General features: G+C 32.8%; 1 protein-coding gene across 3 annotated transcripts; it reads right to left on the bottom strand.

Moving 5' to 3' along the window:
* Positions 1–11273: 11273 nt before the first annotated feature.
* Positions 11274–13957, bottom strand: LOC124431971 (farnesol dehydrogenase-like). 3 transcript variants are annotated; one of them, XM_046980409.1, is made up of 6 exons: positions 13862–13957; positions 12897–13222; positions 12293–12419; positions 11745–11898; positions 11458–11601; positions 11274–11364 (listed from the first exon to the last, which is right to left on the bottom strand). In XM_046980409.1, exons 2-6 carry the CDS (start codon positions 13186–13188, stop codon positions 11326–11328), a joined length of 756 nt encoding a protein of 251 aa, XP_046836365.1. In that variant the 5' UTR covers positions 13189–13222; positions 13862–13957; the 3' UTR covers positions 11274–11325. The 3 variants fall into 3 exon arrangements, with proteins under 3 accessions (XP_046836365.1, XP_046836367.1, XP_046836366.1); XM_046980411.1 differs by having other exon boundaries at positions 13857–13891; XM_046980410.1 differs by having other exon boundaries at positions 13766–13883.
* Between the last annotated feature and the right edge of the window lie 1352 nt (positions 13958–15309).

The following is a 15309-nucleotide window of genomic DNA, read 5'->3' as shown; positions in this document are numbered from 1 at the left end:
GAGAGAGAGAGAGAGAGAGAGAGAGAAAGAGAGAGAAAGAAAGAGAGAGAGTTACCTCTCTTTTCTCTGTGCTGATTGCATATATTTCGCATATATCAAAGATTGTCTTAAAATGGTACACGGTTTTTACCATAAAATTTCTAAAGAATGTAAAGGAGAATAATAAAATTTCTGAATCGACATTAAATAATTAAATGATCGAGGAATATAATTTATTTTTAATAGTTCTGTAATTTACAATGAAAAAAAAAAAAAAAAAAAAAGGAAAACGAAGAAAATAAATATTGTGGAATGATCGTAATACACGAATAATAGATACTCGTTTAAATGTGTTCGAATTAAAAAAAAAAAAGTATTAACGTCGAACATAACAAATATATGCATTGTTAATTATGTTTCTTACATTATGTATTTAACGTTATCAATATTCTTTTTCTTTTTCTTTATTTTTCTTGTTTCCCCCTCCCCGCCCTTTTTTCTCTTTTTTCCTTTTTTCTTCCACTAAATATAACTTTCCCATATATAATCCTACATTTATTTTCACGTTCCTGAGCGATTTTTATATCAGGATGAATCGTATATGCAAACAAAATACTACAAAGAGAGAGAGAGAGAGAGAGAAAGAGATAAAGAGATAAAGAGAGAAAGAATGTTGAGTACATCATCGATCACGATGGCACAAAGCCGGATTAAACGGTAACAGATTTAACGCAACGTTGGTGTTAAAGTGTGCATTGTTGTTACTATCCATGGATCAGGAACGGTGAAACCGGCTTTTTTAATTTATTATTGTTGAAAAAAGTTGATAACACAAAACACGAGGTATTCACTCGCGGTAAAAGGGAGTAGGAGCTTTTCTCTATCTTTCTCTTTCTCTCTTTCTCTCTCTCTCTCTCTATCTGCCTGTCTATATCTCTCTTTTTCGTATTTTATAATATCCTTTGGTACTTTCAATACTCACGTATTGTGTACACGTTATTATTAGTCCAGTACGTTTGCATTTGAAACATAATACCTTTTAAATGGCGAACATGCGATTCATCAAGCCTTTCGATTTCTCTCTCTCTCTCTCTCTCTCTCTCTCTCTCTCTCTCTCTCTCTCTCTCTCTCATTTCAAAAGAACAATGTTTCCTTCTTTCAGAGTTGAAATTACAAATCTCTAATTGCAAACGAGTTTTTGTTTAGTCTACTTATGACCGAAATAAAATAAAAGCAAAAAGAATATATAATACTCTCTATCTATCTATCTATCTATCTCTCTCTCTCTCTCTTTTTGTATCTCTTTTTCTATACGTGTATATATATATTTTTTTTTTATCGTTACTGTTTACACAGGTGGATACCTATAGATCGAAATGATTTTCGAAATTTATTTATGCACAATATACCATTGTACAGAGTCTCATAATATCTATGAAATCCATTCCAATCGAGAGTTTACCCTTCACCCTTCACCATCATCCCTCCCGTTCCCATTCGCCACCCACTTGTTTCCGGTCGCAGAATCGCTGTCACGATTGTTAGCGCGTATCCGCACTCGCGATTTTCAAATTGCACATGCGGTTATTTATGCACAGAGATTTCAATAGATCTCGACGAGATATAACCTGTGTAACTACGTCGCATGCTATGCGCGGCATCGATCTCCGGACTTTGGACGAATATCGTAGAGTGCGCAGTACGGACGCAGTAAAGCGTCCACACACCTACCCCATTCATCTGTAGAATTTTGTTCGGACGTTTATCCGAACGTACGAAACGTTATTCGTTCAACCACCACCAACAGATAGATCGGTCATTCGAGCGTTCTATAACGATCGGATAAGATTCAATTTTGTCGAGTACCGATTTGCAGAAACTCGTTTGCCGTATGACGGAGGAGAAAAAAAAAAAGAAAAGAAAAGCAAAGAAAAGAAAAGAGTAGAAAAAGGAAAACAAATCAATAAACACAAATTGATCCATCAGCATTGATCGACAAACGATCCATAAAAAATCTATTTACACGTTTACAAAAGAAAGTAATCGTTTAGAGACGACAATATATTTTTTAACGTTTGCGTGTATGTGTGTGCGCGTGTGTGTATGTGTGTATACGAACAGGCAGATAATGAAAGAAAATTCACGATATTTGCTCCATATCGGGAAGATCTTTTTTTCTTTCCTTTTCTATTTTTCTTTTTCTTTTTTTTTCTTTTTTTTTTTTTTATTTCCTTGTCTTTTCCTTCTCTTCTTTTCATCGTTTTAACCCTTCCCATTTACATAGACTGCTTTACCTAACGCATTTATTTTCCAAATAAACAAATACTCGTCCGCTCGTATCCAATTCACCCCCAACGGGCTTATTCGACGTGTAAACGTATAACCCATTGGCGTACATGCTCCAATATGTCTACTACATACATACATCCATATATATATATATATATATATATATATATATATATATATATATATATATATATATATATATATGTATATGTATATGTATATGGATATTCGTACACAGTCACGTTAAACAGATACATATATACATACATACATATACATATATATATACATATATAGAAAGTATATAGAACTACGAGGGACCAGCGAATGGAGCGAATCGAATCCTTTTCCACAGTCTCGAATATCCCAGAGGATGTTGCGAAGTGGGTGAGGGGGAACTGACAGGGCCGGGGGTTGTGAGATAGAGAGGATGAGGGGAGATGGAGGGTTCCGTCCAAACAGCTTACGGGATGATCCGGTAATCCCATTACAGAGAGGTCATAAAACCGTGGAACCGCGAAGCTCGTACTAAAAAAGAGGTGTCACTAAACGGGAGGAAAATTAATAATATCCCACAGTCCTGTCGACATTGAATTGGCTCGACGTTCGAGGCGTGGACCGATGCCAAGATTCCCGATCTCGTTCGTAAATCGAGAAAGAGGGAGAGAGAGAGAAAAGGGAAGAGAGAGAAAGAGGATGAGAATAACGCGAAAAAGCGGAAACGAGATGAAAGCTCTAACGGCATCGCTATCGTCACCTACTCCAACGAGTTCTCTCTCTCTCTCTTTCACTCTCTCATTCACGCTATCGGATATCCATGAATCATAAAAGAGTAATTTTCACGAATATCTGTCGTCGGCGAAGGGTTTCACCTAAATCTATGATTGGACGAATATTTTGACGGGTTACGTATGTCGAAAAGATAATAATAAATCTAAGGATTCGAATTCGAAGAAGATCGTTGGATCCTTAAAGATCGAAAGTCGAACGAAAGAAATGGGAAGAAGAACGAAAAGGGATAGATAGCGAGCAACAGAGAGAGAGAGAGAGAGAGAGAGAGAGAGAGAGAGAGAGAAAGAGAGGAAGAAAGATAGAGATAAAGAAAGAGATAAATTATTAGAAACGGAAATCTAGTCGTGGACACCAAGAAAACGATTTCATTAAGACGGATCCTCTCTTGGAGGATCGAGGATCGGAGGTGGCAGGTAAATGCCGAGAGCTCTCCGACGGCTGATAAATGGGACATAAACGTTTCTTCCCTGTCGAGCTGGTAGTTTCGTCCCGGTAAGCGTTCTGACGTATAATTCAAGGAAAGCATTCGTCTTGCCAGCCGTCGCCCCTTCATTCCTCGATCCTCGCTAAAGGAGAAAGAGGGGACAGATAAAGAGAGAGAGAGAGAGAGAGAGAGTGCGCACGCGGACCGTGAAAGTTTTTCATTACGAATGTAAGATAAATATCCTTATTTTCAACGACGTTTTAGATTTCCCAGGGACTTGGCGGACGAGCGAGCCTCTTATTGCGTCTTTGCAATTTACCTTTCCTCGCAAATACGACGACTCTGAACTCATCTGCAGAAAAGCACAAGGAAAACAGGATAAATGAGAGTAGAGAGTACAGAGAGAGATAGAGAGAATCGCTAATAGTCACGCTCGAGTCTTGTTTCACCTGTATGACAATTTTTCACAAACGATTCCGAACGAAATAATACCAAATTGTCAAAACATGTCAAAAAAGAAAATGCCGATACTCGTTCATTGAGAATAATCAAAATTTTTTATATCTATAACATTACCAAACAATGTTATAATAAAACCAATTCTAATTCTATACTCTATCATGATAATAACATTTCCATTATTTTCCATTACGGAGAACCGTGCATCGCAGAAGCTTACGGAGAGGTCGAAAATCGCTTGTTGAAACTATAAGGCAACTCCAGCGTTTCGCGGCTTTGCAACTACTAAGTTGAAGCGGAAGAAGAGAAGGAAGGGTTCTGCTATCGGTAGAGAGAAGGATAGGATGAAGAAATGAGACAGACAGAGAGAGAGAGAGAGAGAATGAAGGAGTATGTAATAGTGTGAATATGTATATGTCTATGAGAGAGAGATAGAGAGAGAGAGAGAGAGAGAATGAAGACAAGATAACGCGGCACGGTTTAAACCGTATTACCTAAGCCGATCGCTGAGCGGAATACACGGTGGCCACCTGTACCCTGAAACCCTCTTTCGTTTTGTATGTGTATGCTGCATTAAGTTGCATCGCATGCTAGCTGCATATAAAATTGACTAACAAGAGCCTCGGGTTAGCACCTCGATGTGTCGCCTAGCAAGCGCGATTAAGAGAGAAACCATCGAAGCTCTCTCTTCCTCTCGTACCAACTGGCACCTCCCACTCGACATCTCCCTCTGGCTTCCATGCTCTCTTCTTCTTCCTCTCACTACCACCATCACCCATCAACACCATTTTCGATCCACCCATCCGTATATTCCGACGTTACTCTCGAAATCTTGAGTTAAACGTGACTCGCTTTCGTCGACACCACCGACAGCCTATTTATACCCTCGGCCTCCTCCTTTCTCTCCCGTCCTCCTTTCGCCCCTCATTCCAACGAAATTTCTCCTTCGACTTTGCTACGCTCCTACAGTCTACCACGATTATATTCCCGTTATCTAAACGCTAATTTTCGAGCGACAAGCTCCTTCATAGAATTTACACGCTTTGCTTGGCTAGAACGAAGATACGAATAGCTTAGCTCGTCGTACCATCTTAACCTCCCAACGAGACAAGATTTTAGAATAATTCGATCAAAAACAAAATTTATTACGTGCGTTTCGATGTTAAATGAACTTTCTTTTTATCAAAAAAGAGTAAGAAAAAAAAAACAGAACTGTATTTACGTAATCATCAAATCAATATTATAATCGTTTTATCTCTACCCATTAAAGTTATCTCTAAAACAGAAGAATATGTCGCTTGAATTTTTTCACGCGTATAATTATTATTATCCCGTATCATTGTCTTGATGTATTTCTTATCACACGATTTCTTTTTATCAGATCTGTCTATTGTTGCGATCTTGATAAAAAAAAAAAAAAAAAGAGAGAGACAGAGAGAGGGAAAAAAAGAAGAAAAAGAAGACAAAGTTATTATTAGATTCGTAATAAACGGATGATCTAACCTATGTTATATCGTCGTCTTCATAAAAATCTAATCCATAAAAGTCTATTTACGGAGTACCGTAAAATTTGATTTTCTCCGTGTATACTTCCTTTGTAACAACCGATCGATATCTCGTTTCACTATTCGCCGCGGAAGGAAAGCTTCACGTAAATTCACCGTTGCTTTCATCTCCCACCCCCACCCACTTTGCCGCAAAATCCCCGCTCTCGTTCCCCGCCAACGATGGCTTGGGTCGCGTCGTTTCGCACGCCGTGACATACACGAGCTCGCTTGCATGCCTGAACGACCGTGGACTACCTCAAATCTGACAGCGCATTTACGCGTGACACCGTTGGTTAAAGTGGCCATGTTTGCATTAACAATTTTACTCTTAACGAACCTATCGCGTTACCTTCAATCCAAATTTTGCAACCCAAATTCGCCAGCTTCCATAATTCATTCATTGGATCTTCATCATTCTCCATTAGTTTCTTATTTCTAAGAATCTAAAAAATTAAATAATATTATTTCTATTTTCATATTCTATTTCTATCGGATAATCCATTCTTAATTCGTATTTACAAATCGTATATTGTTAATATATCATTTTATTTTTATACATTGTAAGATAATTAATATGAATATTTTGATTAAAGTTTTAATTAAACTATTTATATGAAACCATCAAAAATAATACAAATCTTTTAGACCATTAGATTTCAATTCACTTTAAGGAACAATTCATTTATTGTTAGAGAATTTGATAATTTTTCAAATTTTCATATAAAAAGATATGAACAATTATCTATATCTTTTCAATCTAATAAATAACTTATGTTAACTTTTCTAATTGTTTTATATACACAGATAAAACAAATAATGCAATGTTTCACACCTGTATTCGTCCAAGAATGATATATTTTCTGGATGGGTTTCGTTGGATGTTATTTTGTTCATTGAGGATATTCATCGATCTTTCTATTTACGATGTTCACTCCGATTAGAGAAATCGTCGAAGGAGAAAGCCACAAATCCCAGTATAGTCGAGCACTCCCATGGAAATTCTTAGACGTTAGCACGAGGAAGAAGGAGGTCAGCAGGTGGGATGGTGTTGGGATTGAGGTAGAATGGAATGGAGTGGGGGGATAGGATGGTTGAGAGTTAGGAGAACGGGGTAAAGAGGGATACCGCGACAAAACCACCGAATGCAACGGTAAAGGAGGGAAAGGGGAATGAAAGGAAGGAAGGTTGAAGGCCGAAATGGATATGGAGGGGGGGTGGTTGAAGGGGTAGAAGAGAAGCTTCGGTCGGCTGCAATAACGTAACGTATCGCGCTAATCCAATTTGCAAGGGCACTACCATTCTGCCCGACAATTTTAGAGAGAGAGAGAGAGAGAGAGAGAGAGAATATAGAGGAGATGAGTAAAGCGAAATTGGGGTAAACGGAGATTTTGAAATGTCGCCTATATATGATAGAGACCAAGAATAATAAATAATCGTGAAATTTTGACGTACTTTTTGAATAGTTCAATATAACGACGTATAAAGTCCCAGTGAATTCAGTATGCTCGATCTCGACGTCAATATTTGATGCCCGATGGACCGATTATGATAATTTATGAAAAGTATTGACGTAGGCGTCCGACGGAAATTGTTTACCCTATGCGATTGCCGGTCTCGGAAATAGTCGAACCGTGATATCGTCATTCCCTCGCTTCTTCCCAACCTTCCCTTCCTCCGTATCACTCAATCCTTCAATCCCTACCAAGCCCACCTCAACCAATCCTCCTCAATCCCTTCACAACCATCTCTTTAATACGTACATGCATATGTATTACGTATGTTGGTTAATATACAGTTACTATCTAATCCATTTTTCGCTCGAAAATAATTTCCCAAGGATACGACTCGATTTCCGAAAGTAAGAAGTAAAGCGACTTTATCGGAGTCAAAGTCTCTGACAATCCGTTTCAGCTCAATTGCTTGAAATTCTACTAAAGCCTGTTTGGAATTCGTTCCGGGAATTATTCAAATACGGGAACTGTTGAAACGCGGTCAAACAACTGTTAGCATATAAGAGAAGGTGAAGCGTTCCTTGTCGGGAACAGTTACGAAGATATCCATGGAACTTAAACCGAAACGTTTGTTTGTGGACCCCCGTCTATTTTCACTTCTAAATTGTCGAGTTTATAGAACTCTAGATTCTAACAATAAGTCACACCGTACGTTTCTCTGACGTATACAATACGACAATGCGAGCAGCTTACGTTAAAACAAAAGTTAAAGGCCTTTATGTTAAATTATACGTGATATAATAGTTTCCTTTTTTCTCTTTTCTCTCTTTTTCACGCATTAATCATAAATTTTTCTTCTAATCAGAATTTTCATTCTTTTCATTTGTTTTCCATTTTCTTTTTTTTTTTTTTTTTTTTTTATATTCTAACTCAATACGAACGCATTATGACAATGAAATGCGATTGTACATTATCGAAAAATAATACGTATATTTCAAAATATATCTTGATGTCGTATATTTTAAGATAATAATTAAAAGAAATTTAGAGATTTTTTTTATAGTATACTGTTTAAAATTCAAAATGACGTATGTTAAAGTAAACGTTCGTATAAGTATCTATGTGTATAGAAATGATCGCATAGTTCGCTCATCTAATGTAAGAAAAAAAAATATTATAAATCTTATACATTGTTATCGTATAAAAGAGAAGAAAATATTCATTGTTTGTCATAATTAATGATTTAAATCATACGTGCATTTCAATTTGTCGAACGAATTTTTCTTTTTTTTTTTTTTTCCTTTTTTAAACACTACACCAATAATTATTTGTATAAAATTCGTCGTCTCAATTTGTTTTCCCTTGGAATTGATGCAAAAAAAAAAAGAAAAAAAATGGATAAGTAAGAAAGACGAGAACAAATATTTGAATGAATTAAGCGAAAATATTCTTTCATCGAGATTCATTTTTAATTTTCAAAACGCACAAAGATGAAAAAAGTAAAAAATTAGAAAAGAAAAAACAGAACGAGCGAAACGCTTCATGGGCGATCGAAAATTAAAGCGCATTACGTCTAAAAATTTATATGAAAAATATAAAACAAAGAAAAAGAAATGCTTGAGTTTTTTCACACATACATAAGGACACACGGACACATATATCTACTATTATAACATCGAATCATCAAAAGTCATACTTGCAAAGGTAAAAAAGAAAAAAAAAACAAAAAAACAAAAATAAAAGGAAAAGAAAAGAAAAAAGAAAAAAAGAACTCCGAAACAATTCTCAAAGAAAATGATCGCCGCATGTCCCCCAAATATAATCAATCGAAAGTAAATGAATGGTATAATTTACGATCGTGATAAAAGGAACCTCATAAATCGCATTCGAGATAGAGAGCGTGTCGTTATGCGAGTAACTTCGATCTCTCGAGCAAGTATCCCCTCTTCTATATACCATGATATTTTATCGTGCGAACGCGATACACGAGCGGCATAATTTATCTGTTTTCAAATATGCCCGCATCAATAAATTTGCATATTTTAATATAAATTCCTAAATGTCTGGCTTGAGTTGAACTGGTTGAGTAAGAAGAAGAAGAAGAAGAAGAAGAAGAAGGAGGAGGAGGAAGGAAGGAAGGAAAGAAGAAAGAAGAAGGATGAAAAAGATAAAGAGAAAAAGAGAGAGAGAGAAAATGGCATTACTAAGAAGCATCGGCAAAGATGTCTTTATCGATCATAGTCCAACGTTTTTCGACATTCTCTTTTTTTCTTATCTTCATTAACCTATTAACTGTATAGATCTTGTTTTATAATGTCTACTTATCTAAGTTAAGATAGAAGAAAAAAAAGAAAAAAGAATTAAAAAACAACGTATATACGAATGCACAAAATAATTAGATATATTTGGCTCTTGTAAGATCGAATTAAATTATAACAAAATGTTAATTGACTTTTTCGAAAAATCATTCGTTTGTTTCATTCCACGAATATATCATTATCATCGACGAAACTTTAATCCGTTTAAATGTCTATCACTAAATATACACTTGTCGTGAGAAGATAATTTTTTTTCTTTTTTTATTTTTTCATACGACTCATTAAACACATTAAACTGTATACTCATTAAACGCATTTAACAAGAATAAAATTCTTTTTTTATATATTAACAAGAATAAAGTTCTTTTTATATATATATATATATATATATATATATATATATATATATATATATATATATATACACGTGAAAACGAAAATATTCATTGTGCATTTTGGATATATTTTCTTTGAAACAATCTCAATTGAAATTATTAATACGCTAAATCAAATTTCTCGCGACATAAGTTAAAAAAAATTTTTATTTTTTCAAATTGAAAATCATTCTTTTATTCTTCTTCTTCTTCTTCTTCTATTCCAACGAACGACATAAAAGTCAAATTGATCATCATTAAATAATTTTTAATATTAAAATATATATATATGTATATATTAAACGCTTGATATTACTTCCACGATATAGTTAAATATTATTTACATCATGGTTTACGATGAAACTTCATACGATAAGAGAAGCTTTTGATAATATACCGTAGTCGAAAAGTTTTCAATATGGCTCTACACAAATACATTATAAGTCTATTACCCTGAGAATTTCATACGCTACAAGTTCTTAATAGTATAAACTTCGCATTTTTCTTTTTTTTTTCTTTTTTAAGCTCGTGCATTTTCTCTTTTCAATTGTATACAAAACTCGATTAATTTTTTTAAACTATCTGACGATTAATTACTTCTTCTTTTTTCTTTTTATTATTTTATTTATTTATTTTCTTTTTTTTTTATATTTTTTATTTTCTGAATACAATCCCATTGATATTGATAATCGATGGAAAAACAAAATTAGTACTGATTCAAAGTTATATAATGTGATGAAAATATAACAAAGAGTATACATACATATTTATATATATATATATATATACACATATATTTGGATGTGTATATATAATGTAATCTTTCATCTTGCTATTATTCTCATAGTTGATCCAGTGAAATAATGCGAAACAAAGTTTCATTATAAACATATCGAATATTCTCTTGGAATATTAGCTTGCATTATTTCCAATGGTGGTCTTTATCGAAGAGGAAAATAATATTACGTTGGGTCACCGCATCGGTGACAGTAGATATCGCAACGAGGCTACTTAACGCGAATATCAAACAATAACCATACGGCCAGAATTTCGAGAGTAAATCAAACATAGATGCGCAATCTGGTAACGAAATGTACACACACGGTAGTAACGGAGAAAAACAAACTCCGGCACGCGGTTAGACGTGGAAAAATAAAAAGTGCAATGAATTTCGATCGTTAATAAAACATTGATTATACTATTATACGAATATCATTTATCGTTTCGATTAATCGATTCGAAGAAAATTTTATACGAAAAAAAGTATTCCCTTTTTCTCTTTCTCTCTATTTTTTTTTCTTTTTTTTTTTTTTTTTTTTTTTTTAATAGAAATATCGTATCATTTTAAAGTTATTAGAAACGATCAGAATAATTTCATTTCATTAATTTAACATATCTGTATGCTTTTAAAATATACGATAAATCACATTTAGATTTTTTCTTTTTTTGTTTTCTTTATTTGAAATAACAATTATTTATCTATATTCCCCTTTGATATATGATAATATATTGATTACAATTACATTGTAATATTGAAATGAAATTTATAATTAAATTATATTCATTGAAAAAAAAAATATATATATATACATATATATATATATATATATATATATATATATATATATATATAAATGTATTTTAACAGCCAGTATAATGTTTCATTTTAAATATCCTTAAAAACTTAATTGATTATGCTTCTCTTATGTGTTGTATTGTTATATTTGTAATCTATAATCCGATAAAACGTAAAATAAAAACGTTAATGTCACTGTAATGGTAAATAAAAATAAGAAAACCCGAAGGAAAATAATTATCACATACCTGAACCTCGGGACGTGTTCCAAGTGCATAAACTAATGCATCGGCAATGTCTTCCGGTAAAAGTGTTGATTGTTTAATAAGTAATTCTTTAATGGCCAGAAATCTATTCATTAAATTAGTTTTCGCGATACCTGGACAAATACTCTGCCAAAAATGCGATTCATCGGTTATGAAATACACACGTATTAATGTAAATGAATGAATTAAGAAAAAAAAAAAAAAAAAAAAAAAATAAAAAAAGAAAAGAAAGAAAAGTAAACAAATAAAATTCGATCAATTAAACTCACTGTAATTTTAATGGGCGATTTAATAGCGCACAATTCATGTCTTACTGTATTCGTTAATGCGATTGTGGCATGTTTAGAAGCAGAATACAAATTCCATCCGTTATGGCCGGGGATGTCGGGATAAAGAGGTGGGTATATATTCTGTCCTAGAATACTACAATATGCGTAATTTAAATTACGGCGATAGCGTTTGAAGATATTTTGTTTGAAACAAAAGAGAAACGAGAAAAAAAAAGGATACAAAAACAGAATAAAAAACAAACGAAGAGGAAGAAAAAAAAAGAAGAATATTGCGCGTATTGAGAGAATACAACAACAACAACAACAACAACAACACACAACAAACGACAAACAATAAAAAGAAAGAAAAAAGAAAGCCACGGACGAAATATCTGAATGAAATTGAAAATTCAATTATAATAAAATCGTCGAAGGGACGTACGAAAATTTTCTACTTAGAACGTCGAGCACGTCCATCGACAGGCAGAATACGAATGAATAAAGAAAACGTAAATATCATAGAGTAAGACGTTCATTAACAACAATACCTGTTGATATTGAAAATATGCCCTTCGACGTTCCTCTCTCGCATCGAACGTACCGCACGATTCGTACACACAGCCATTGCGAGTACATTAATATTTAACAGCTTTTCAAATGTCTTCTTGTTGCTTTCTGCAAATGTAATTTATGGAATTATTTTTAAATGCGCCAACGATAGCTCCATCGAGCTTTCGCGGTAATACCGAAAGCACTATGTCCCGTAGTAGTTGGCAATGCCACGGTGCATACATATAAAAGTATAAGAGCTTTTTCTTTCCCAATGGTAATCCTTTCGGGACAACCCTATATGCATTTTTTCTTCTCCTCCCTTCTACTTTTCTATTTTCTTTTCTTCTTTTTCTTTTTTTTTTTCTCTCTTTTTTTTCTTTTTTTCTCTTTTTTTTTTTTTTCATCAATTAATATATTAATTTCGATATATGGACATATACGATAATTATAAATAATAAATATTTTAATATAAATATATTATATATATATATATATATTAATAATAAATATGAATGTATATAAATAAGATATTATAAATATATAAACAATAATTATTCGCATAATGAGAAATGTATTTGAAAGGATTAATAATAAACTTACCGATAATAGGACAAAATTCTATAATACCGGCATTATTCACCATAATATCAACTCCGTTAAATTTCTTTTGGATAAATAAAAAGGCAGCATCCACATCGTCCTCATTGGTAATATCGCAACGAAGAGGATAATATCTATTCTCTCTATTGTCAGCCATTTCTTTCTCTTCCTTGTTCTGAATATCCAAACCAACTACGATTATCTTCCTTTCAAGTAGAGCACGCGTAATCGCTTTGCCGATTCCGGATGCGCAACCAGTCACGACCGCGACTTTTCCTTCCCAACGATTCATTATGATTTCTATGTATTGGTTTACCTGTTAAAACCTATTAAAAATTTCAATGGAATAATTACGACGTTTATGAGTGAAATAAAAAAAAAAAAAAAAAAGAAAAAAAAAGAAAAAAAAATAGGAAAACAAAAAGAAAAACAAACAAAAGAAGAATAAATTCTCGACCGATTAAAATAAAATTTTCTATGACTATTTACAAATTCATACTTTACATTCATTTCGATAATCTTCTTGGGTCTTTTTTAAACGATAGATAAAAAATATAGTGGAAAAGAAAAGAAGAAACAAACAATTAATTGTCATATTTACGAATGAAATAATAATGAAAAAAGAAAAAAAAACTCCGATTAAAATACATCCAATTTTCCCTTTTATAAGAATACTTTATAAGAGTCAATTGTATGTGTACGTAGGGAGACATATTATTTTCGAGACATCGAATTATTTATATTTATCTATGAACTATTAAATAAGAGAGAATATGTCAGATCAATAAAAATTATAATGCGTGGAACTATATCAGGATTATAATAATAAAAATGTTTATTTATAATTGACGGTAAATCGAATTACGCACAAGGCGATACTGTTTTTCTCAGGACTTTGCCTTTCGTTTTTTTCTTTTTTCTATTTCTCTTTTTCTTTTTTTTTTTTTTCTGATACTTCACTAAACTCTTTTTAACTCGACGCCTGATGATTTTAACGAGACTGATCGCTTTCACCATGTCGACGACTTTATTACCTAACGAATTGACCCTCGCACTACGTCATCAATGATAAAGAAAAACTAATAGCTTTTAAATCCAATTTTTTCTATACACAATTATTATTATTATGAAACGCAACTATGTAACTATCTTCCTTTTAGGTAACCACAAAGCATTTCATCAGCTGAAATAATCTTAATGAACGTATTATTTTCAAGGTATAATGATTATTTACATGTAAAATAAAAGAAATATATATATATATATGTGTTATTAATATTATCGTTTTTTATTACTATATTTAAAAAATTTATTTTCTCCTAAGAAGAAAAAAAAAAGAAAAAAAAAAGAACAGAAATACATGTCGATTAAATAAAGTACGAATGAATCATTGGAATAATATAAAAGTGTTAATTTACATGTTTCAATGTAAAATTTTTTTCAAATTATTTATCGTATTCCAGAACGAAATGATATCGACATTTGAACCCCTTGACGGCATTTTATCGTCCATCAAACGTGTGTCACGGACATATATTTTAAATGTTGTATTGCATACGAGCTCAGTGCAACCCAGGCAACTTGCATGAGTCATTAGCCACACGTTTGCATCCATGTGTTAGAACATACGACATTATCGTTCAACACATGCATTCATGCATGCACGCATGCATAAACAAACGCTCGCAAATATGCAGAATTTTATTTATAACATACAATTATTTATTTTATACGCATGCACACACACATACACATATATATATATATATATATATATATATATATATATATTTCTTTTTGTTACGTTTAACAATGAAACGTTATCAGTTAAAAAAAAAATAATATATATATATATACATATATATCCATACAAAAGAAATGCAATTTGTGATAAGCAAAGGAATATCTTTTTTTTACATTTTTATCTCCTTACAATTTAACGATAAAAATAAATATTACAACTTCTCTCTCTATTAGGTTTTCATTAGAAATATGTTTAAATATCAATTTGTTAGAACGAACAAGACGTATATAAGTCATGATAAATTCTACACTTATAATTATTATTCGATATACGTTAATGGAAACCTGTTTATTTTGTCTCAGAATCATAAACTCCTCTCTCTCTCTCTCTCTCTCTCCCTCTTTCTTGGACCCTTTATATTACATATACACTTTCCTGGCGTTTATTCACAGCCACGGTTAGTATATATCGTCCGAAAAACTCGTCGTCTCTCGAAGATTTCCCGACGGAACTCGTTGGGAACCGTGTTGCATTTGCGATACGAGGCAAAAAGATAAAAGAGAAAGAAAAAAAGAGAAAGAGAGAGGAAAGAGAAAAGAGAGAAAGAGAGAGAGAGAGAATACGCATACGGTAAAGCACGTCGCATACTAACAATAACTTCCAATGAAC

The sequence above is a fragment of the Vespa crabro genome, chromosome 23, assembly GCF_910589235.1.
Source record: "Vespa crabro chromosome 23, iyVesCrab1.2, whole genome shotgun sequence".
In the NCBI taxonomy this organism is placed as follows: Eukaryota; Metazoa; Arthropoda; class Insecta; order Hymenoptera; family Vespidae; genus Vespa; species Vespa crabro.
Note: the sequence above shows the minus strand (reverse complement) of the source record. Positions and strands in the feature narration are given on the sequence as shown.